The 26,935-nt window shown below is 38.3% G+C and overlaps 1 protein-coding gene across 2 annotated transcripts in view; it reads right to left on the bottom strand.

Annotated features, from left to right (window-relative positions):
- The window catches only part of LOC126354888 (F-box/LRR-repeat protein 4), a 160,692-nt gene that overhangs the window by 58,885 nt on the left and 74,872 nt on the right, over positions 1–26,935 (bottom strand). For both annotated transcript variants that reach the window (XM_050004933.1, XM_050004934.1), the window contains exons 7-9: positions 5,456–5,580; positions 4,701–4,810; positions 4,253–4,414 (exon numbers count right to left, since the gene is read on the bottom strand). In XM_050004933.1, coding sequence (XP_049860890.1) covers positions 4,253–4,414; positions 4,701–4,810; positions 5,456–5,580 — 397 coding nt within the window. The remainder of the gene's footprint in view (positions 1–4,252; positions 4,415–4,700; positions 4,811–5,455; positions 5,581–26,935) is intronic.

Raw genomic sequence — 26,935 nt, 5'->3', positions numbered from 1 at the left:
CCTATTTGCTGAAAACCAATTAATGACTTTTCCAAAGACCTTATTTGCATAGTTTTCAATTGGAGTTTCTTTTACTGGATTAATAATGATGCTTGTATCATCAGTAAACAGTGTCAGTTCAGCTGCTTCTTTCAGATAAGAAGGGAGGTCATTCACATTTACCAAAAACAGAAGGAGATCCATGACTGAACCCTGTGGAACACCTAATGTAATTTCACCCCAGTTAGATGAAGTGGCAAACTTATTTAAATCACTTGACCCATATAAAGAAACTTTTTGTTTCCTGTTCTGTAGGTATGACTTAAACCACTCATATGCTATTCCATTAATACTATTGAATTGTAATTTCTGGATTTTGACAAGTCACGAAAAATGCCTATTGGTGACATTTTACTATTTAAAGACTCTATTATGTGGACAGTGAAATTGTATATTGCTGTCTCAGTGGAACAGCATTTTTGAAATCGGAACTGTGATTTACTAAGTATCCCATTACTGGTGAGATGGCTAACCACTCTTGAATAAATTACTTTCTAGGAGATTTTTGAAAATGCTGTAAGCAAGGATAATGGCAACGGCTGAATCAAATGAGTTGCAAATGTTATTAAATGTGAGAATTGTGAAGTGTTTGAAATACCAGTTCAATAAAATTGAATGGTTAGCTCACACTTCATACGAGTGAAGCATTCACTTTTAATGACTCAGTCCCATGCTATCCATCAATCTTGCTGGTGGTGGTGGTGATGAGTGCCATGTCAACGTTCTCTCATATGTCCCGTGTTTGCTTCACCACGAACACTGAAACGTGTGCTGGATGAAGAACCTGAGCCTTTGACATGTCAACTGGTTAGCCGTTGGCGCTGATATTGAAGTCATAGTTCGCAAATGTGTCATCTGCATTTATCAGCAATTTGCGCTACCATGTGTGCCATCTGCAGTTATCAGCAATTTGCACTGCCATGGAAGTTTGCTCCCTCAGCCTGCACCCACCCAATAGTGGGATTGAATCCGTGCTCACATAATGGGAACATTTCATCGCACTAGATGGTTAATTATGGACACAATTTCCAGTCACATTCTCATTAACCTTCAGTCAGCCACCACAGACGTCATCATCCGGACGCTGACAAAATGTTTTGCATTAGCAAACCTGCCATTCACACTGATATCATATGATGACCCTCAGTTCACTTCTCAGTTGTTTCAGGTATATGCCAGTGGAATTGGTTTGAGCATCTAAAGTCAGCACCATTCCACTTGGCATCAAATGATGAGGCAGAGAGGATTTTGTGAACCTTCCAGTTACAGATGAACAAAACCGTGGAAGAATCTTCGACAGAAGTCAACCTTACACTTATTTTGAGAACCTGTTCCAGTAGAAGGGTGAAGTCCAACGGACATACTGCACGACTGCCAACTGTGCACAATCCTCCAACTCCTCCATCTGCAGACATGCAGCATCCAGCAAAAAGCCCAGCCATCCAATCATCAACACCCCATTTTCAGGTGGGAGACCTTATCTTACATCAGTCTTAAGTCTGTTGACATGGTCAAGTGCCCACCATTTACCGCACCACGAGCGCTATTCATTATTGCTACGATAGCCAGAGAAGTCACGACACCGGAACTAGTTGTGCTCCACAATCCACAACCATCACAGACCTCTTCACCAACAATAGGGTACACCACAACAGTGGCACCTACAATTCCGTTCCCGTTACAGCAACTGGCAAAGCTCTTTCAGTACCAAGTAAATAGTCATCACAACACCGCTGTCTCCTTGAAGGTCACTGCCAGCTGGGAAATCACAGACGTTTGTCAGGAGACATTCACCTCTACACACTTGCGGCAGCAGCTCTATGGGATGCAGATTCAACACCAAACCCTGCAATGAATTGGCAGAGTTCATCATCACTACCAACAACCCAGCTGGAGGAGGCACCACAGCAGGCACCTGGCATTGGCCTGATTATTTCTTCCAGTATTCACCAGTATTAGGTGAGAAGACACTGGCTCTTAAGCCAGCCACAGGCACCAATGTGGTCACCACAGCTACCTCATCCTCGCAACCTGCATGATCCAGGCCAACACACCCTCCAGTCACCTGTTAATGTGGAGACAAATTCTGTGCCCATTGAAATTTTTTTCTTTTCTCTCTCTCTCTCTTTTTCTCACAGCAGGTGATTTGAATTATCATCTTTAACATACACAGAGGGCATATGATGACATCTGTAAGTAACAGTTGAGATGACTTCAGAAAAATTGCCACTGTAAACTCATTAACAGATGACATTCCAAGCAACAATGGGAAATGGCAATGAAGCACTCTAGAAAAAAGGAAATTTAATAAAAACATAATTTGCAACAATAATATGTAATGCAATAATCACCAGTTTTAAAGTGAGGAGGACTGTAGAAAAGCACAAAGCATAACGTATGATGCATGAACTAAAGTTTTTGAAATCTATTGGTCACCATCTTTTAAAAGAATTCAGATAAAATTTAGTAGTGACAAAAACTGTGGGACATATGAACAGCTTGCCAGTAATCAAATTTCACAGAAGATAAATAATGGAAAAGTAGTGGTACAAAGAAATCCAGCCAAGCTACCTGAAGGGCTGTAGTAAATTATGAGATTTCCAGGCAATATCTACAGAGAATTTTCAAACTTTATCTGCATAAATTACAGTGTTGTCCACGTCATTAATAGATGAAAACAAGCACCAAATAACAGCATTTAATGAAGGGCCTGTGAATGAAAAAAATGCACAATAATTTGGTTTTTAGATTGGATACGTTTTCAGATTTATGCTATTTTTAATATCCAAAATGAAGTTTTACAGGTCTCTGAGAATAAATATTCACAAAATTTTTAAGAAAATCATTTTCCTCAGCATACCATGTTCAGTGCTGCAACTGTATGTGCTAATCAATGAGGTTCATAACAAGACATTGAGATTTATGTCAGCAATTTATCAATAAAATTGGTGACCACTAGATGTGATGGTGGTCACATCTTTTTTGGGAGTTACACAAAAAAGAACACTTGACAGGCTAACAATTTGTTTCAGTACTGCATTAAAATAAATTCTTATGAAAAGAAAGTCAACTGCTTTTTGAGTCACCTATCTATTTTCTTAATTGTTTCACTAAACCACCTCCATAGGCTAGTAGTTAGGACACTGGTTATTGATGCATCTGTCTCAAGTATAATTCCTTTTATCTCATTTTTCTTTGGTGGAAAGAGTTGGGATAAAATCCACTCTGCCTAGTAAGGCCACGTAAAAAGTGTCCTTGATTAAATAAACATTAAAACTGACACTCAAGCCTCCAAAGAAGCATAAAACTGAAAGGCTTACACCATACTGGAAGCCATACTATATTTATCAAGTATCTCTATCTTCAAGTTTTTAGTATCACTGGTTTTTGTCACGTAAGTCTCATGCTCATTTTATGGTAACTGCCTTAAGTTCTTTCATGGTGAGAAGATTGGCAGGAGTCATTCAGCTTTATGCATTCAAATGACAATCTCCTTGAATAAATAAGCAACTACAGCGAGAAGCAACTGCCTGAGGTGGCATCAGAATGAAAATGAAGAGTGCAAGAAAATAAAAACAGTTTTTCAGTGTTCCCGAAGAAGCAACTTTTATATGGAGCTGAGAGAGAGCCTCAGTCAATGAATACCGATACCTTTGTGTACACCGATTAAATCTGCAAGTTAGGTCGACTTTTGTCATACTGACACCTTCTGGCAGTGCTATTTGTCTTGGAAATAGCAATCTATAATAAGAACTGTACTCTTATTAAACATATTATGTTTTCTTCAATATGAATGCAGTGTATCTACACTTTAACAGGTAAATGATGTTCCATTAAGGTTCATGAATGAGCAGCAGTTTAGTTTGGGTCTCTGGAAAGATACAACTGCAATTTAATTTCGTGACTACTAGATATAGGATCGGGCTGACTGGTGATTATAGATTCATTTCTATAAACGATTACTGGAAAATTTAAACATTACTAAAATAGGTTACAAGTGTATAAACCACATGTCTTTAATTTTTTTTAAATTCCTTACTGTTTCCTTGAATTTCTTGGTTATAATTAGTGTAATTCCTAATAGGTGGGAAGTATTGACAATTAAAAACAAAGGAATAGAAATAAATCTGAATATTCTACATTTTTGAGATTATTCAGCTGGAAACCAAAGTTATTTCAACTTTCAAGCAAAATCAATATCATGAAACAATACCAATGTTCAGGTGCTTCAAGTACTTCAATGCCTTAAGGATATTTTGTAATGGTTCCAGTTCAATTAATGTTCTATACAGATCCAAGTACTCCAAGTGTTTCAGGTTTGGCACTTTCCTAAACCCTGAATCCAAAACTGAAGTACAATTGCGAAGGCCCAATTCTGTAAAGACAGACAAACGAAATAGCTTAAAAATACCAATAATATATAATTTTATATCTGATATTCATCTTTAATAAAGCTTTGCAGAATTTATCAATGATGTACTGCATCTCAAAATATATTTACATTAAGTCTTCTAGATGCAGATTTATAGGAAAATAATATTCATTGAATGTTTTACAAATGGAAACTATATGTTCTTCTGTTGGTCAGAGATGGTAAACACATATTAATACAATACATTCAATGGAGAAAGAATATTATGAATATAACACAGAACACAAACCTTTCAGTCTAGTGCAAGTAAAAGCTATTTTGGAGAGAGCTTCATCATCAATGAATTTACAAGAATGTAAACGTATGTGTGTCAGCTGGCTGCCACAATTACTAATAAACCTGAAATAAATAGTAAAAAAATTATCAAACTTCATCTTTAATTATTTTATGTAAGTTATGTAAGTACTTCAGGAAGACTCTATAAGTAATATTCAGAACACTAAACAGTGTAATTCCCAATGAAAGTTGTGAATGACCTCCTTAACACCAGACTGGCATTTACTTCTACTTTGATTACATCCAGATTCCAAGACTTACCAAGCGGGAAAGCGCCGGCAGACAGGCACAATGAACAAAACACACACACACACACACACACACACACACACACACACACACACACACACACACACACACACACAGAATTACTAGCTTTCGCAACCAATGGTTGCTTCTTAAGGAAGGAGAGGGAAAGACGAAAGGATGTGGGTTTTAAGGGAGAGGGTAAGGAGTCATTCCAATCCCGGGAGCGGAAAGACTTCCCTTAGGGGGAAAAAAAGGACAGGTGCACGCACGCACGCACGCACGCACGCACACACACACACACACACACACACACACACATATCCATCCGCACATACACAGCTGTGTGTGTATATACATATGTTAAATCACTGTATCTGCAATGTATGAATTCTAGTCAGAGGTTAGCTTAAATTGTTAAGAAATCAGAAGATTAAAAAACCTAAAAATGTGATTACTTACTGAACAAAGTCTGCTGACTTAATAGTCTTAGTACCTCCACACCATGACAGATCCAGCTTTTGCAAATGCTGGCAACGTAAAGCTAAGTTATTCAATGTTTGTCGTGTGACACAGTACCAGTATTCCTGAAAAACAGAATTCAAGTTACACAATGATCCTATCTTTCTCCAGATATTATGCCTTAGTACCTAATGGTGGGCACTGAAGAACACACATAGGTGCTGAATAGCCCAAACATGCTTGCCATTTAGCACTGTCCAAGAGGTACGTGTGGCTTACCGACGCTTTAGACTTGGTGAACTACAACTCTATCTTAACTGTAATAACTGAGCTCCTTACCTACATATACAAAATTGAGAGGATCATAAAATACAAATAACTTCTTCGCAGTTATGTTTATAGTTTCGCTTAAATGAAATTCACATTATTAGTACATGAATGGATCACAATTTATTATCTCTGTCAAAGATCCATGTACTTCGCCATCTTGGTAGCTATTTTACTGTTCCCCATTTTTCTAACTGGATGTCCTACACTGAAGACACGTGTGCTCACCAACCTGACATTTCACATGTCTTATTTCACTTTACATACAGAAACAATTTGTAGTGAATTGTATTACTGCTCCCATACAAGCAATCAAGTTACAAACAAAACTTCCTAAATTCTTTCAAGGTTCACAAACATGTATAAAATGACTCTCCTCCTTCAGTCTACACTGTGATAAAATGGGTAGCTGAATTTAAACAAGACCATGAAAGAGTTTGAAAAGTGCAGGTGCAAAAGAAATGGTTTCAAAATCCCATGATATGATCTTGGTGAATCGGAGTACAATTCTGTGTGAAACTGCTAAAACTGTTGGGATTTCAAAAGAATGCATCCATTACATTTCACACGAAGAATTGCACATAAGAAAGAATTGTGCAAGACTGGAGGCATACCAACTCAAGACTAAATCCGGACAATGCTTGGCATGTTTTTGTAAAAACAAAAGAGTTTTTCTGTATCAGTATTTGACAATGGATGAAACCTGGATTGACCATCAAACACTATAATCAAAACAAGAATGGAAACAAAGGTCAGAGGCAACTTCTTCAGCTCCAAAGAAGATAAACACAATGTCATCACTGTGAAAGGTCATCGCACCAGTTTTTTGGGATGTGAAAGGAACTTATCGATAAACACTTTCAAAAGGGAAAAATAGCTGGGAAACATTATGCTAACCTCCTATCGAATCTGGATGCAAATATTTGAGAAAAAAGAGCTGGTTTGCAGAAGAAAAGAGTCTTTATTAGGACCCAGATTTCCTGTAATATCAAATTAATAATACATGCATAAATATATGTAAAATCCATAAATATATGTAAAATCCAAAGATTAAAAAAATATAAAACAGAAGTTCACAGTAGGCTAATAAAATGTCTATGTTAATTCATAATCAGTGCACTTCTGCTACAAAATACTGAAGTACAAGTGTTTCCTGTTCAAGTATTTAAGACACACTGGAATGGGTTGCACAATTCATTATACTATTCTTTTCCAAATTTCTTGTTGCCATGTACAGTTTTTTGTCTGTCAACATGATTTTGTAAACAGAGAAGTTTCACTCAACTTCACAAGAAGTCATTGGCACATTTTTATGTGGAGGTATTGTGACAGGAACTATATGCTCATGGGTTTCTACAGTTTCACATTGAAATAAGCAACAGAAAGTAACATGATTTGAGTATCCAGGGTACTTATTCAGAACAGCCTGCAGTTTACTGGAAACTACACTTCTCACTTCACCTGGTACAACACTGATTTTCCAAACAGGATCTTCCATTATCCCCACAGCCTCTTGGAGAGGCATTATCGAAGTCTCCAGTCTCTTGATACCATCAGGAAGCCAGCTGAAGAAAATTGTGATGTACGAAACTGAACTGAGCACTTCAGAACTGTTGAGTGCTGACAAGTATTCACTCACAGACACTGCAGGATCAGAAGAAAAGTTCTCCATCACTGACCACATGGCCTTAAAGTGCTTAGTGTAGAAAATCAGAGCTTCAATTAATGATACCCACAGAAGTGTCATTAGAAAGAGGAAAATTGAACTGCGGACTATTGTTCTACCCTTTTAGCAAATCTGGACGCAAAAATTTGAGAAAAAAGACATGTTTTTAGCAGAAGGAAAACATGTCATAACTCATCGTAACACTGCGACTACCCACAACAGTGTCTTCGCAATGGGTAAACAGAAGGGACGTTATGATGATATACACTGAAGAGCCAAAGAAACTGATTAAGATGCCTAATATCATGTAGCACAACTGTGAGCATGCAGAAGGTCCGCAACACAACGTGGCATGGACTCGAGTAATGTCTGAAGTAGTGCTGACAGAAATTGACACCATGAATGCTGCAGGGCAGTCCATAAATCTGTAAGAGTACAAGGGGGTGGAGATCTCTTCTGAACAGCATGTTGCAAGGCATCAGAGATATACTCCTTAATGTTCATGTCTAGGGAGCCTGGTGGCAAATGGAAGTGTTTAAACCCAGAAGAGTGTTTCTGGAGCCACTCTGTAGCAATTCTGGACGAGTGGGGGTGTCGCATGGTCCTGCTGGAATTGCCAAAGTCTGTCAGAATGCACAATGGACATCAATGGATGCACATGATCAGACAGGATGCTTACATAAATGCCACCTGTCAGAGTCGTACTACACATATCAGGGGAGCCATTATCACTCCAACTGCTCATGCCTCACACCATTATAGAGCCTTCACCAGCTTGAACAGTCCCCTGCTGACATGCAGGGTCCATGGTTTCATGAGGTTGCCTCCATAACCGTACATGTCCATCCACTCAATATAATTTGAAACGAGGCTCGTCCGACCAGGCAATATGTTTCCAGTTATCAACAGTCCAATGTCGGTGTTGACACAGACCCAGGTGAGGCAGAAAGCTTTGGTCATCAAGGGTACATGACTAGATCTTCAGCTCCAAAAGCCCGTATCGATGATGTTTCATGAAATGGTTCGCATGCTGACATTTGCTGATGACCCAGCATTAAAATCTGTAGCAATTTGCAGAAAGATGTCACTTCTGTCACACTGAATGATTCTCTTCGTTCGTTGTTAGTCCCATTTTTCCAGGATCTTTCTCCAGCCACAGCAATGTCGGAGAATTGATGTTTTACCGCATTCCTGATATTCACGGTACACTCATGAAATGGTTGTACGGGAAAGTCCCCACTTCATCGCTAATACTACAGAGATGCTGTGTCTCACCGCATCTGCACCGACTATAACACCATCTGCCATTGTGGCAGCAGTAACCGATCTAACAACTGCACCAGAGACTTATCGTCTTATATAGGCATTGCCCACTAAAGCCCTGTATTCTGCATGTTTATGTATATCTGTATTTGAACATGCATGCCTATACCAGTTTCTTTTGTGGTTCAATGAAAAATGATTTTGAAGCATAAATTTTCATTTTCACTATCAGGCCAAGGACTTTTTTGGTCCATCAACATACACTGACAACCCTCTGAAATTCACGCCTCAAATAATTTGGACTCATATTGAGTACATTACCCTACACAGCCATTCAATAAAATAACCTAACTATTTCTGATGCTTCTTGCTCTCTGTTGGATTTTAAAAGCCCCTCCATTTAGAGAAACTCGTTTACCTTCTGCAGCCTTTGTACATTATCCGCCTCCCCTCTTTCTCCATGAACCATTCTTTCTGCGATATGACTAGCAGTGTAAGCTCTTGTATTACAGTACGACTCTAGGCCAAATACTATTCAGCTTTGTACGATTCCATCACCTGTAAGATCTCAATCAGAATATAAATGTATGATGGTATTTTCTACAATAGGTTTCACTGTTCTACAAACCAGTGTTTGCTCTTCTGGAGAATAAACGAATGTTCTTCTGTGGAATGAATAAATGTTAAATTTTAGTTGACAAGTCTCATGTTCTCAGTTAAAGTATTAGTTTTTATGTTGTTTAATCTTTATCCTTCTGCTCTCTTTGCCCTCCTTTCACATCTCAAACCTTGATCTCACCCCTCAGTATTTAGTACTCCCATTGTAACTCTCTTCTTAAGTTTTCTCTCTTCTTTAATCACTTTTCCGCTTTTTTTTTTCATTTTTCCCCAAATCATCACCTTGACCTTATTTGTAGCCCTCTCAGATTCATAACAGCTTCTTGTAACAAAATCTTCTTAACTCACTTAACCTGAAAGTTCACTTAATCTTTATTCACACATATCTGTGATGTGTTTATTATTAAACTTCCAACTAGCAACACTGTCATTAAAGACAGACCACTGGTACACATACAGACGATGGGGAAAGGAATCAGTTAAACCCTTTTAGAGAAACTGTCCCAGTATTCACGTTATTCGATTTAAGGAAACCAAGGAAAACATAAATTAGGATAGCTGCACTGAGATTTGAAATCTGCCTCTCATGTATGCGAGTCCATGGTCTTAATCACCCTACCACATCACTCTGCCAATAGTGTGTTGAGAATCCATGACTTCCACCTAGTTTCTTCTGAATTTTCAATGTTTTGCTCAGTTCACTTTTCTCTCTAGATCCAAAATAAGAGAATTTAAGTTTTATTACTTAAAATTATATAAACATTTTTTGCTCCTGCCTAATCTACATGACTAAATATATACTTAGGAACACTTACATATACGGCATTGTAGTTTTTATTAATATGAGTATTGGGATATTAAAAACTCATACCAATGTCTACATAACATGAAAACATTATTTCAACAATGGAGTACATATTCTCAACCATGGACTGACACACAATGACGAAAGGCAGAAAGCTACACTGTGAACAATTTTGTGTAGGTACATGAATTATCATTAACTTAGGTATGCCGACAAATCATTAGGGAAATGCCCAAAGTGAACAGCAATGCTAATGCTGGATTTACAACTGTTTGGTTCATATTTTATGTGCCTGTTCAGAAGTTCTGTAGTATTTTGTACCATACCTTTATCATTATTTGTTACAGGTTACAAAGGCTCTGTGATGATGTCTTCTACTTGTAACATGTTTTCCACGTTCCATGTGCCATCTAGATTCAGATCTACCATGTTTAGCTTGGTAATCTTGTCTATCCCGATTTATACCCAATATCACAAAAATGATAGATTGGTATTCACGACATAGTGGAGATGTTGAGTCACAAACAGGCACAACTTAAAAGACTACTAAAAAAGTAGGCTTTCAGCCAAAAGGCCTTCTACACACACACACACACACACACACACACACACACACACACACACTGGCCACTGCATCTGGGCACCAAGGCCAGACTAACTGAAATCGATGTGAAAACACAATGAGATCACATGATCAATGACAGAAATAAATAAAATAACTATAATGTGTCCTGCAGGTCGGTGGGCGGATGTGTATGAAGAAGGGGGCATAAAAAGTGACTAGATTAGGAACAAGGAGAAATAGTAGGGGACAGAGAGGGGGTTAGTAGCATGAGGTGCAAGTTGGTGTGGCATAGGAAAATATAGAAATTAACATGCAAAAATATGCAAGAGTGATGCAAGTAGAGAGATCATGCATTAGAAAATAGTAACCAAGGAAAACACTATTGAGTTATGGGGTGGGAGAAAAGCCATTAAGCAGAATCAAACAATGGAAGGATTGCTGCTCACCATACAGAGATGTTGAGTCACCGAGGAGCACAACAGAAATAGTGCTAGGCAAATAAGCTTTCGAAGTACACACACACACACACACAGTCTTTGGCTGCTGAGTCCCCTGTGAAAGGAGACATTGGTCTCGTGTGTGTGTGTGTGTGTGTGTGTGTGTGTGTGTGTGTGTGTGTGTGTGTGTGTGTGTTTGTTTTGGGCGGGCGCTCGCGTGCATGCGTGCGCGCACGAGTTGTCTACTTCAGAAGAAGGCCATCTGGCTGAAAGCTTACTTCTTTAGCAGTCTCTTTGTTAGGCCTGCCTGCTACTTAACATTTTCCATATACAGTGAGCAGCAATCTATCCTTTTCATAATATTGTCATTCTTCTATTCTGGACTTTCCATTATCCAGTTTCTATCCAGAACTTTTCATTACACTGAACCAGGCAACTACTCAGGACAACTGGCTTCAATCATAATGTTCAATCATCACTGCAATCTAGCATGGCACTACATAGTTGTCAGTGGTCTGTTGCACGAGCTGTTGTGCATACAGTTTAACATTATGCAGTCATCACAAAATTATGAGTGTTGGAAGCATTATCAAGTGAATGAGAACCTGATCTGCCCATTTTTCCAGTTTGCCTATTGCACAGCTTCAACAATCACCAAAATGCACACAAAATTACATACTTACCTTTCAAGTTAGTCCTTTTAGACCAATGGAGTATGCCCATTGATGCTTTGATGCTTCTCCACTGATGTGCAATGCAAAAGAGTGCCTGAAGGCTCTAATTTGATCATGTTAAATAAATAGATTATTTATATGGAAAAACCATAAAATGCCTGAAAGGGCTAATCAGAAATAGCTGGAGGTGACACTACAAACAAAAACAATTTATCAATTTTGGTACTTTGGATATATAAAAGGCCTGCAAACAAAAATATGCTGGTTATGGATGAAGTAAGGCAATTTATGATAGACACAGAGGCCTTTAACGAGACTACACAGAAGGAGAAAGGAAGCAGACAATTGGACACCTATATTCATTTAAACAGTGGTGTCAATAAAGGCAATTGAGTGAAGGATGGGGTTTCTATATGTATCAACAAAAATTTACTTAATACCATTAAAGATAGGAATGCTATAGATTGTGAAAGTAGAGCTTAGTGAAAGTAGCTGAAGTAAAAGGGTAGGAACTGGTTGTAACTAGAGTGTATGCTCCATCAAATGAGGATGGCGTTATTGCCAAAGATGAGAATAATGAGAAATTAAGCCAAGTGTTGGAGGGTATAAACAGCAGGAAAGAGAGAATTCACAGGCAGTTTTAATGGTCATGTTGGGTACAGACTAGTGGATGTAGTTGTGGGACGATAAGGAAAAAGTGATGGAACTCATAATGGTGAACGACTTATTGACATATTTCAGCAGTACTCACTAAGGATCCAAAATGATTATTTTAAGCATAAAGATATACATAATTTTACACGGTCACAAGCTGTGCTCCAAAGAAACATGTAACTGACTAGATCCTTTTAGCAATTTCACAACTTGAGAGTGTATGAAGGTGCAGAACGGGGTACTACCAGTGCCTTCTGAAAACTAAAATATTTATCCCAATAGTGAAATCTTTTATAAATATGGGAGAATGCAATTATGATGAGGTATGCAAAGTGAAATGAATGAATCAATATTATTCCTGTATAGGTTTGGGCTGAATTTCAAACTGATTAATGTAATAAATTCTTCTGAGAATAATAAATATCAAGATACTGCTAGATTGTACAGAATGCAATTAAGGAAGCTTTGGGAGTATTTAAGGCAACTCAGAAATTCAAAAGAGGAATGAGTGATCGAAAGAGAACATTGAGAAATTTCTACAGGAAAGGAAGAGAGCATACAATATATGGTTAATGTCAAATAACAAGGAAAATAGGAGTGAAATGAGGATAATAGATTTAGACACACTGATCACTAAATCGAAGGCGGGAGATGCAGTGAAGCATGGATAACTATAAAATTCCTGTGTTTGTAACAAAATTGAAAGAATTCCAATTGCCTTCATTCTCATGGAAGAGTGGAGGAAGTATTATGGGAATATCCTTACTTCATCCGTGAGAGTCCCTTTTCTCTCACATGTTGGGGTGCTTCATTAGTGCGAGTCCCCTTGGCTCTCACAATTTGGGATGCTTAATTAATGAAATTAGTCATGAAGAAATTGTTCAAAATTATCCCCATTTGCTTCAATGCATAAAGTCAATCGTCTGCGAAAGTTGTCCACAGTTTTGAGCAGCACATCCCGTGGTATGGCTGCACACGCTCCTCGTATGGGTTGCTCCATATCGTTTCGGGTTGTTGTCTTTCATAAACAATATTTTTTAAATAACCCCGCAAGAAAAAAATCAGGTGATGTTAGGTCTGGTGAACATGGAAGCCAAGCCACGCCCTATCCACTGACCAGGGGACCATAAATTTAAAATGTTCCATACATTTTTAGCATAATGGGGAGCTGCTCCGTCCTGTTGGGACCCCATTCGTTGTCTAGTTTCTAAATCAACATCTTCCATTAGTTCCAACAAAACATTTCAGTCAAAAAAAAAGTAACCGTTTAAATTACACAACAGACCATTAAACGACCATTTGTGTTGATTGTCCACAGGTCTGTGCCAGTGTGGATTGACAGCGGACCAATAACGACAATCATGACAGTTTAATTTGCCATTGTCTTTGAATGTGGATTCATCAGTGAACATAATGTAGCTAAAAACAATCACTGTCACCTCTTATCATTTTCAAGGCCCATTGGCAGAAATGCACATACATATTTGCATATCTTTTGGCATTAATGCCTGTGTCAGTGTGATATGATATGTATGATATTTATGTGCCTTCAAAATCCTCAAAACAGTTGATTTCGGTATTCCAGTTTGTCTCTGAATCGCACAACTACTAATTTCGGGATCGAGTTGAACACAGGCGAGAACTGTAAGGGTACGAGCATCATTTTCATTGTATTCGCAATGTTAAGGTGCATGTCTCCATTTTGAGCTCATTGGGTGCAATTTCAAATAATGTTTTCGCTTGGATGTCGTCTGTTTAGGAAACGATCTGCATACAATTGTGCAACTGCAGTGTAATTGTTATGGCATTCACCTAAAATTAACATCATATGAACAATCTCTGTAGGAGGATAGTGAGCCATGTTTCGCTAAAGAATAATTTACTTTTGTCAGTTGATGTTTACGGTTCACAATGTGAAAGTGAAGTGACATCTAATTGCATTGCACTGAACTGAGCCGTAGTTCGCAGTTTGGCCACAGTAGCACCACAGTCGAGTGAATAATGCAAATGTGAAGAGTTCCCTAATCAGATTTTAATACCATTCTGCCTACCTCCATCAAAAACTGGGGTGGATAGGATACATTTTGAAAAAAAAGTTTAATTTGACATAATGAAAGAATTGGTGCACATTTTGTATAGATTCAATGCATCCGTCTCGGATCATTCTATATAAATCAAGAGTTCCTCCCCAATTTTAATTTTTCTCGATTTCAGCGCCATTTGTCAATGGTTTTAAAAAATGTTTCAGACAAAACTTGATTACTTTTTATGGAGAATCCAAATCTGCAATAAAAAAATCGGGGTTTCCATTTAAGATATAAAAGTTGCCCCACGCACACAAGGGGCAGAGGCTGGGGAGGTCACATGTAGCATCATTTGATGTCCCCCTTTGAGCTTACAAACTTGTCTTACCGACTATTTTTATCCAATGAACAGTTTTCAAGATAATCTCATCCAAAACTTCACATGGACCACCCTGTGTGTGTGTGTGTGTGTGTGTGTGTGTGTGTGTGTGTGTGTGTTCTCATACTGCTGCTTGGTGAGTAGATTTTTTTATCAATCCAGTTACATTAAATTGTCAAAAATTGATCATTTTTGTTGCATAAAAGTGATGTATGCAATGGATATATTTGTGTAATTCTTATCAGTGGCCAGGTTCAGCATGTATTTCATTTTTTACAGTACAACAAATAAAGGTTGGAAAAACTAATTAATCAATTCAATACCGAATTGACTGTAATGTCTCAGGAGATGGAGAAGTACAGGATACCACTATTTGGCAACATTAACTTTAGCAACTGGATATTTATACTTGAAACAAAGAAGGCTGGAATTATTGAGTTTTGTGGAAAATCCTTACACGAAAATTATAACAGTCTACTCAGTATTACAACACTGAACAACATGAACAGAAGAAAGCTCTTCTGGAAGAACTTATCAAAACTGGTAAGAAATGTAAGTCACAGATAAAACAAAAAATTTCCAAACTAGCATGATTAATGGAACTCTCTCACTCAAACTTTTTAGTGGAAAGGTGTGCCTAATCAGCTTTTATGAAGAAGGACTCCGTGGACCATGAAGTTTAATGCAAATGATTGTACTCTCGAAAATATTTTTTGAAGTTTCATAAGTTACGAGGTTGGTTTGAAAAGTTCTCAGAACGGAATAGAAGAAAGTGCTTACATCGCAGAAACTTATTTTATTTTTCAATGTAGTCTCCCTGTAGATCAATGCACTTGGTCCAATGTTGTTCCAGTGCCTTGATCCCATCTCAAAAAGGAGTTTCTTCTAGGCCTACAAAATAGTTGTCAACTCAGTGTCTTGTCACGACACCCATCTTTCAGACAATTTTTTCATTTCTAATTCTTCAGTTAAAATGTGATATACCATATCAGATGACACCTGGCAAGTGTGAGCAATTTCATGCACTTTCAATCGGTGATCCTCCATGACCATTTTGTGCACTTTTGCAATGATTTCTTGAGTAGTGATACATCTTAGCCAACCACTGCGCGGAATATCATCTAAGCTCACCCGACCAAATTTCAATTCATTTGTCCATTTGGCAACAGTTGAATATGAAGCAGCAGAATCCCCCAGTGTATTCTGGACATCAGCATGAATGTCCTTTGCTTTAAGACCTTTCTTAACAAAGTACTTAATAACTGCTCGAATCTCGATTTTTTCTATTTTTGCAAATCACTACATGGGAACAACAACAGAGCCACGTCACCGTCACAGTTCTCTTCCAAGAGCACTGACATGGCACATGTTTGCAGGCAACAGTCCAATGAATATCACGTGAACAACTCGTTTGCTAGCACTGACCTCTCGTGGTGATTCCAAGAACTTTTCAAACCACCCTCGTAATACATGATTTCAAAGCATTGGGTGCTAATATTCAAGAAGCTGATAGAGTGTGCAATTCACTACTAAAAATGCCTCCACAATATGAAGTTGTTGTTAGTGCTCTGGAAACCTTGCCAAGTGAGCAAATCAAACTGAATTTTGTTAAGAGTACACACTTAGACAAGGAAGCAGAATGTAATAATTCTAAAGGTAACATAAAGTCATTAAATGAATTAACTTCATTGTAAGCATTTGTCTTGACTGCAAGGTCAAAGGAAACATCAAGTGACAACCATGTATCAGGGTTACAGACATGGGGATACTGTGTCATTAGGACACAAAGCAAATTAGAAAGTGTCACAAAAGTGTAAAAGTAACAATTCTGCAAATGTAGCGAGAAATGTGCAAGAAAGAGATGGAAGTGAGGGTTTTTTTTTCCCCTCTCCTCTCTGCTGTTACCGTAAGTTTCCTAGATGGCAAAGAAGACTGGTTTCTAGACTCATATGAACAGAACTTTTAGTTAATGAATCTTTTCCTCTGATGAATGTGAAGGAATTGGAAAATCCAATAAGAATACAGTTTGCCAAAACAGATACATTTTTGTTTGGCAGAAAGATGGGAGGAGTTGACGATCAAAGCATTGTTTGCAAGGAGAAATTTAAAATGAAAGTAAAAGATGTTCTTCTACTATCAGGTTTACTAAGTAACTTACGGTCAGTGTGTAAACTAGAAATGGCTGTTTACTGCATTGTTTTAAAAAATTCTACGGGTTTAATTTGAAAGCCTGATAAAGTTATAGCTGTAGCTCACAAAAAGATTCAGGTAAATGCTTAGAAGATCAGAATCTCAAAGATATTAAGGAACTTCATTATCTAGAAGAGAGGTGGGACAAAATAAAAGTTTTCTGAACCTGTAAATAAAGGTCTGACCTGTGCAGAGGGTAAGCAAACATGTTTAGCACATATCCAGTCTTATGTTTTGGGCAAATGACCACTTGAACTGATACACTGTGATGCGGTTGGTCCTGTAACACCTGTTTCTTTTGATGGAAAGAACTATACAGCACCTCTCTCCAAAAAGTTGTCAGGTGTATTTTCTATGGTGTTTCAGGAAAAGCTCGTTTTTGCATTGTGTACCTGGAGTCAGTCCAAACAACTACTGTTCATCATGTTCTTCACGCAACGCAACGCCCAGCTTCGGTTTGTTTCTGAACGAATAAAGTGTTTTTTAAAGTTGAATTTTTGTACCCATTCAATAAAGTGGTCCCAGAGGAGTCTAGCCAGATGTTCATTTTATCAATATGTATTAATACGGACAGTTAAACACGAAGAATAACCAGTACTCCTGCAAAGACAGCTCTGTCCTGGCCCGCACTGACTGATACTGCCAAGCATGCAGTGCTACTGAGTTGTTGCTGGACTGCTGGTTATTCGTTGAGTTTTAGTGACCCTGTTATAAGTACTAATAAAATGAATATTAGACTAGACTAATCTGGGATAGATCTATTGAAAGGGCACATATAATCCTGCTTTAAAAATGAAGTTGCTTGTAAGAGAAAAGAAAACCAATGCTTTCCATCAAAACTGGGCATAGCATGACAGACATGGCAAGCAGTAATTGTTTTTGAAATGCAAAAAGACTGTAAACATGTGATGAAAGACCAGAAAAATGTGCCTGGCAACTCTTAGGTGAGACCATGGGTATAGCAACTTTCATTGATGCTTATTCTCACTTTATGGCAGCTTATACTCTTCAGCCAAAGTCTGAAATGTTTCTTTATTTTAAAGTATACTTTGGAATGGCTAATGCTCATTTTAACATGAAATTCAACAGATTTGAATACGACAATGGTGATGAATACATTTCAAACGAAATCATGAAACTCTTTGAAGAAAAGGGATTGTAGTTTGAGTTTACCATAAGGTACACATCTCAGCAAAATGGAATGCCAGAATGACTAAATCATACTATCATTGAAAAGGCTCGGCGAATGATTCTTGGATGCAAACTTGGAAGGTATTTTGGTCAGAAGCAGTAATAGCTGCTATTTTGATCATTAATCGTAGTTCTACTTCAGCTTTAGATGGAGATATTCCAGCAATGCTACAATATGGAAGGAAGGCAAATTTGAAGGAACTACTTGTGTTTAGATGTTTTGCATAATTGCTCATTCCAAAGAAACTACTGACAAGTCTGACACCAAGTTGTAAAACGATTCATGAATTGATATTGACCCAATTGTTACAGATTATCGTGTACCAAACTACACAAGATTTTATTTGGAAGAGATGTAATTTTTGAAGAATCTAAGTTTCTATGTGAAGGAGAAAGTTGTGATGACTGGATTTTGAAGGAGACTGTTCAAATGGACAACATACGACAGAACATGGCAAAATATCAAGGACGTCAGAGCGAAAATAACTTTGAGGAAATGCAGAGGCCATGTCTTCAGTTGTGCAGTGTAAGCCTTGAATGCAAAAGCATTTGTGGAAGCTTACTTCAGAATTTTGAAGATGTGAAGGGTTAGCAAGATGAAAAAGAATGGATAAAAGCAATAAATAAAGAATTGGACTCTCTGTCATCTAACAGAACTGGGACTTACGCACCACTTCCAGCAAATAAGAGTGTCACTGACAGTACGTGGCGTGTTCAAAGTAAAGAGATATGCATCTGGGAACATTGAAAGGTATGAAGTGTATTTCATAATTAAAAGCAAAATGATATGACTATGAGGGGAATTATGCTCCAGTCCCTTGACTCACATCATTGAGAACTTTTCTGAATGATTTGTTTATGCATGTTTATGGATGTACAAAATGTGTTCTTGCACAGAGAACTGACTGGAGAAATTTATATGAAAGTTCCTCAAGGTGTGAAGATTAAGGATGGGCTTGTATGAAAACTCAATAAAACTTTATATGGACTGAAGCAGGCACCAGAAACCTGGAACTCTTCATTTGTCAGTTTTGTGAAAGAAATAGAGTTTCAACAATCTTAATTTGACACGTCTCAACGTTAAAAGCAGTGATGATTACAACATTTATTTGCTATTGAATGTATATAAGATTTTAATTTCTGGGAACCATAAAAGTAAAATCTTCAATATTAAGAAGAAGTTAAAATTAAAATTATGAATGCAAGAACTTGAAGAACCAATATCATTTTTTGAATGAATATACAGAGGACCAATGACAAAATATTCCTTAGTTGAAACGTTTACCTTGAAAAGATTCAACCAGAAAGACTTTAATTCCTGTAAAACACCAGTGGAAGTCAAAGCCAGTGAGATGCTTATGGGGACATGGTTCAAAACAAGCCATTGCTTGATGCATGAAATGGCACAAAACCAAACATATGTGTATAAGTAAACTATTTTAGTAGACATCAAAATAAAGCAACAGAATTCTACTGGAAAGGTTTGAAAAGAATTCTTTGATATATTAAAAGAACATTTGACATGGGTCTGTTTTTTTAAAAAAAGGTAAATTCAACTACTCTTCTCTCCTATGTTGATTCTGACAGGGGACGTGAAGAAGACAGAAGATCTACAATAGCATACGTACTCCAGGGTTTTGGAAGTACTGTTTGTTGGGCTACAATGCGACACACGTTTAACTATCTTCAACAGAAGCAGAATATATTGCTTTCACAACAACTACAACAAATACCATATGGCTGAAGAGTCTTCTTGGAAAATTGAAAATACTTGTGAAAGATCCAATCATTCATGAAGATGATCAGTTATGCCTATGTGTATTACAGAAGTGGGAACACAGATGATTAAAGCATGTGGATACTAAATATGGTTTCATACATATTCTGTATAATGAAGAACCTCTGAATGTTCAATGCTCCAAGGAACAAGTGGCACATATTTTAACAAAAGCAACTACGAGCGTACAGTTCAATAGACTGTGTCTGAAGCTGGGGAAAGTGAAATTTGCAGATACTCTCCATAGGAGTGAGTCATAGTTGATTGTAGTACAAGGCAATTCAAAATGAATATGGTGATTATAAATAGCTATAACTATTGAATGCTTAGCAATACACCAAAAAGAATTACAGAGCATGTAAAAAAAGTGCAATATTTTTACATACTTCACAGGAATTGTGTAGACACCCCTTGGTCACACAGGCAACATCTAAGGTATAACCAACTTAACACCACATCTTCGTGAACATATGTGGCGTCATCAACACTAGTGCAATAGAAATGTACATTCTGAGCTGTGGTATCGTTTTTGGCAATGAAGGCATACAAAAGAGGTCTTTCACATAACTCCACAAAAAGAAATGAATCAATGTCCCATCTGGAGATCTAGGTGGCCCAGAGCAGAACACAGCATCACCATGTCTAGTACAAACCCATCCAACAGTTTGGAAGACTTTTCTGATGCCATCTATGAAAGTTGCTGGCATTTGGAGTTACTTGATTCTATTGCTGACAATATCTCTCTTCACTGTGATGACAGAATGGCAACTGTTAAATTATAACATGCAAATGCCTTCTGCATATGATCTGCTATTTTCACTTATGACAAGGAACTTGTCACTTAAGTATCACTGCACATGCACCAGCTTCCAATTCACTGTGCTTGAGTAGAGATCAAAATTTTGAACTCCGTTTCACATAATCTGTAGCAATTCTTATCCAAGTATACTTTGTTTTAAATATAAGGGTGTGCTGAAAAGTAATTCCTCCGAATTTTTTTATGTGAAAACTCTTAAAGCATTATTAACATTCAACATCTTTATTTTCATGTCAATATATTTGCAGTCCTCTGCCACTATACGGCACAGAATTATAGTGTGTAACATGGTGGATTGTAACCTAACCATACTGGTGCTTGGGAAACTGTGTGCTGTAATCAAGTTTCGAATTTGAAAAGTTTGTCTAAAATGGAGCAACCTCTTCTGCAGCATGATAATACCAGATCACACACAAGTGTTGTAACATCTGTGTCTTGGGTTCATCCTCCATAAAATCTCGACTTGGCTCACCCAATTTCATCTGCTTCCAAAATCTAAGGAAGTCCTTCAAGGGCTTAATTTTGATAGTGACAAAGCGTTGCATGCAGAGATGAGGTTGTGGCTCTGTCAAAAAAGTCAAACATTTTACAGAAAGGGTATCAACAAACAAGTCTCTCGTTGGGAGACGTGTTTGTCGCCAGGGTGATTATGCTCAGAAATAAATATGTAGACATGAAGAACAAATATGTCAAATGTTAATAATGTTCATTTTATTTAAAAAGCTTGAAAAGTTTTTGTGTAAAAAATTCAGAGGCATTACTTTTTAGCATGCCCTCTTAGTTACAGCCATTTATAACTGCTATTCCATTTCGAACATCACTTCATATCAGTTCTTGAAACTTTTCAAGTAGGCTTCCACATGTTTCAATGTGTCTGTGACAATTTCCAGTGGAACAAATAAATCTTGACCACTTGTGTTGCCCTTCTTCTTGTACACTCAGTATTTCCTGCAAGCTTAGTTTGATACGGGTTCAACACTTCTGCAATATTCTATGGTGCACAAGCACTCTATACGTAGTGTCATTTTGTAACTGACTGCATTCTTCCAACATACAACCAATGAATTAAAGTCAGCTACATTTTTTTCCTACAACTGAGCCTGTATGATTACACAATTTCATATTCCTACGAATTATTACACTCGTGTACTGGTATGAGTTGACAGATTCTACTTGTGACTCACTGCTCTTGTAGTCATATGTTACTATCACATCTGATCCCTTTTGAACGCACTGTGTGGTGTTCCATTCAATACTAATGTGGAATCGAAAACTCCACTGGAAAATTTCTTCAAGTGGAAACCAGCCATGGGGGCACTGAACAGCTTGTTGAACGTTGGGTGGAGGTTACACACAACAGCAGAGAATACATCAGTTAGTGATTTGTTGTTCATTTCTTGTTTATTTTTGTGAAAACTCCAGAACTTATGGGCAAACCTACTAAATTTTGGCTTTTTGTTAAGTGCAAAATTTTCCTTTTTTGATAGTTAAAGGCAGATGCTAATCTTTGCATCACCCTGAAATAACTGTCAAGATCTGAGTGCACTTTGTACTTTGGAAACTACTGTTCCTACAACCTCATCACGGTCAACAATACAAGTTCCACTGTGGACATACTCAAAGAGAACAGGTATATTTGCTGTCAGTAGGTCTAGTACACAACACCTGACAAAAAAAGTGGAGCTCCACAGACAGAAGGAAGACATGAATTAGAACTTCACAAGTTGAGAGGGTATGTGATGTTAATTCATTGTGTCAAATGCACAAAGAACTTACTACTATGAGCCCACTTATCATTATGATGCTGCAACCCACTGTATCCTCTGATTTGGTTGGGAAGGATGCCACAGAGCCACTGTATCCTCCCCTGAGGCAAGCTGGTCTATATATGTTGTAACTAGACCTTGATATCCTGGACACTGGCACTGGGACAAAGTTGATATCTGAAGTGGTCCCATACATGTTCTATTAGGGACAGATCTGAGGATCTTACTGGCACAGGAGTACCTGAACATCCACACAAATGCTGTGTTGTAGATGAGCAGCATCCTGCTTAAAAGTAGCACTGCAATACTCTCACATGAGAGATAACAGATGAGGATGCAGGTGGTCCATGATGTACAGTTGTGCCATCAGTGTTGCCTCAATACTACCAGCAGTGATCTGAAGTCGTACCCAATGATGTCACATAGCATGATGTCTGGATTAACACTGCTATACCTCTCCAAAACATAGGATGAATGAAACATCTCTCCCAAACTCTACCACACATGCCAACTATGGTCACCTGGGGTAATGCAAAAGTGTTATTCACCACTGAACACAATGCAACACCTTTCACCAGCAGAACATGCTTCCCAATTATGGCGAAACTCCAAACACAGCCGTTTCTGTCGTCTTGTTAACAGCAGCCTATACACAAGCCAGTAGTTTCCTAGTCTGGGTGCTGTTAGTCTCTGGCCAATAGTGCCGGATGACACAGAATATTTCACGGAGTCTTTTACTTGTTCTCAGGTGGCAGATACAGACATGAAGGAGTTAGAATGTATTTGGTGCATAATACGGTGATCCCCCCTTGTGGTGATCAGATATGGTCGACTGGAACCTTGACAAGTGTGCCTGCCTTCACACTCCCACCGTCAAATCTGAATGCCTCACAAATCTCGATACTGCACAAATTGTCCAGCCAGCTAAATAGAGATCAACACTGAAGGGCGATTCAGAATCTGTAAGGTGCTGGTAACACTGTTTCACATGAGTGTGTGGCATCTTCATGTCCTTCACGGTGATCACTCTGGTGCTGTTCACACCTCTTAAATACCCTACAGGGCCAGGAGCACAATACCGTTATCCTCCCTTGTGGTGATCACAAATGGTAAACTGAAACCTTGACAAGTGTGCCTGCCTTCATATTCCCACTGTCACATCTGAATGCCTCAAAAACTGGATACGACACAAATTGTTCAGCCAGCTAAAGAGAGACCAACAATGGAGGGTCTTTCCAACACTGTCAGGTGCTGGTAACACTGTTTCGCATGAGTACTTTACACATCTCTCATATACCCTAAAGAGCCAGGTAACAGTGCATTCACAAACAGCACTAATGCACTCTGCCTTTTCTACCTGTCACAATAAACTGCGACTCTAATAATCTGCACACCCACCAATGTTGTGTATAAGTACAAAGCTGCTTTGACTTCCGACCATGTCTTTCTGGTGCCTCATTTTTTGTTCTGGCACTGTATTAATTGTTACAAGATTATAAATAGGATGGTATCTGCTACTGCATTGCTCTGTCATGTCCATTCAAGGTTTGTTCATGGTTAATTATTGTTTTGCACTCAGTTACGGGTGCATTATGTCTTAGTTTTAACTCATTACTGTCATACTCTCAGTTTGGGCTCAGTGTTTGTTAGGCTAATATTACCAAACTTCTAGTGCTTTGACGAGTTTCTGTATTAAACGTCAGTAATGTCAAACCCAATGAAGCCAGGAGTAACATTGCTCTGCCTCTCCAAAACATTGGAAGAATGGAATTATCCGCAGGTTGCTGCCATACTTGTCAGCGACGGTCATCCATAGCAGGGCAGAACTAACGTTGATCACTGAATACAATGCAACACAATTCATCATCAATGAATGCTTCCTGATCATGTCATCATTACAAATGCAACCGTTTGTGTTGTGGTGTTAGCGTCAACCTATTCGTGAGACAGTAAGTCTGTAATTCAGTTGCTGCTAGTGTGGGATGACAAAGAATGTTGCACAGAGTCCATTATTTGTTCTCACATGGCAGTCACAGATGTGAAGGGATTATGATGGGCTTGGTGCACAACACAGCAGTTCTGCCCTATGGTGGTCAGCCGTAACCAGCTAGAACCTCGAAGGATGATTACGCCTGTCCTCATATTCCAATGAAGTCCAACACTGTGCCACTGTCACATCTGAACGCCCCACAAATCTGTATGTTATGTTATGTGTCCTTCATGGAGAACATTCAACACCCGACACTCTTCACACCCCTTATACACCATACTAGACCTGGAAACTATGTTAACATGAACAACATTAAAGCACTCTGGTGGCTGTTCTGCCTGTCACAGAGAATTGCAACTCCAATTATTTACATACCTGCCAATGGCATGTATATGTATGAAGTTACATTGGGAACTAGGTCTTCAGGGTGGTTCACTTTTTTTGTAGGATGTATATTTCCACCATGAGTGGACTCCTAAATTGTCTGTGCTCGGCATTTTCAGAAAAAGTAATCAGTAATGTTTCACAGAGCACCTTGTCATGCTAATCACTTACAAAACCGTAATTTTTCTAATTGACTGTTGGATGGAGGATGTGAATACTAGAGACCTGAGATTTTTTTCTAGAAGTTTTCAGTAGACCTTATGGTCAGTCTTTTGGGCAACATAAGGATTGAATTACAAACTTAATATCACCTTTGATAAAGAGTCTTGCACAAACATTTTTGCATCAGCTCCAATTTCTATCTTGGTCGATTTGAGTTTCCACCCCATTAGCCTATACTGTTGATACACACTTAGAATTACTTCAAAAATATCACTGTTCTCTATTCTGGGTATTAGTCAAATTTCTATGCCTAGTATTATGTGAGCTACACTGCCTGTGTTTTAGGTGTGCTTCAAACCCTGACACTTTGTTGTAAATGCTTCAGCAACTGATCATTAGACAGTCTCAACCATGCGGAGTGTTTCTTTGTATCTTATACTAATACTCTGGGGTCTTCTATAGACATCATTAGCCAGGTTGGATGTAAGTCGCCCAATCTAAACAAAACACACACCATGTGCACCACACATAGTTAGCTACCTGTGACGGAAGACTGAATAGAATTTGCATTATTGTTTTGTCAATTATAAAGTACTTAATAACAAGAATCCCCTTCTGATCACAGAAAACAGGCATACTTTGTTTAAAACAACAGACGAGATCGCAATAACATTTGTTTATTATGACCAGTTTCATCTTAAATTAAAGACATCATTAGATTTTTTTGGGCCCATTAAAATATTTAGACACCATTATACAGGGTGTTACAAAAAGGTACAACCAAACTTTTAGGAAACATTCCTCACACACAAAGAAAGAAAATATGTTATGTGGACATGTGCCTGGAAACGCTTACTTTCCATGTTAGAGCTCATTTTGTTAAATCTCTTCAAATCACATTAATCATGGAATGGAAACACACAGCAACGGAATGTACCAATGTGACTTCAAACACTTTGTTACAGGAAATGTTCCAAATGTCCTCCGTTAGTGAGGATACATGCATCCATCCTCTGTTGCATGGAATCCCTGATGCGCTGATGCAGCCCTGGAGAATGGTGTATTGTATCACAGCCGTCCACAATACGAGCACGAAGAGTCTCTACATTTCGTACCAGGGTTGCATAGACAAGAGCTTTCAAATGCCCCCATAAATGAAAGTCAAGAGGGTTGAGGTCAGGAGAGCGTGGAGGCCATGGAAATGGTCCACCTCCACCAATCCATCGGTCACCGAATCTGTTGTTGAAAAGCGTACGAACACTTCGACTGAAATGTGCAGGAGCTCCATCGTGCATGAACCACATGTTGTGTTGTACTTGTAAAGGCACATGTTCTAACAGCACAGGTAGAGTATGCCGTATGAAATCATGATAACGTGCTCCACTGAGTGTAGGTGGAAGAACATGGGGCCCAATCAAGACATCACCAACAATGCCTGCCCAAACATTCACAGAAAATCTGTGTTGATGACGTTATTGCACAATTGCGTGCGGATTATATTGATTGTGAAAATTTACAATTTGATCACATTGGAATGAAGCCTCATCTGTAAAGAGAACATTGGCACTGAAATGAGGATTGACACATTGTTGGATGAACCATTCGCAGAAGTGTACCCGTTGAGGCCAATCAGCTGCTCATAGTGCCTGCACACGCTGTACATGGTATGGAAACAACTGGTTCTCCCATAGCACTTTCCATATAATGACATGGTCAACATTACCTTGTACAGCAGCAACTTCTCTGATGCTGGCATTAGGGTTATCGTCAACTGCATGAAGAATTGCCTCG

Source organism: Schistocerca gregaria, chromosome 3 (assembly GCF_023897955.1).
Source record: "Schistocerca gregaria isolate iqSchGreg1 chromosome 3, iqSchGreg1.2, whole genome shotgun sequence".
NCBI lineage: Eukaryota > Metazoa > Arthropoda > Insecta > Orthoptera > Acrididae > Schistocerca > Schistocerca gregaria.
The sequence above is the reverse complement of the archived record's forward strand: the minus strand, read 5'-3'. Positions and strand labels throughout refer to the sequence as shown.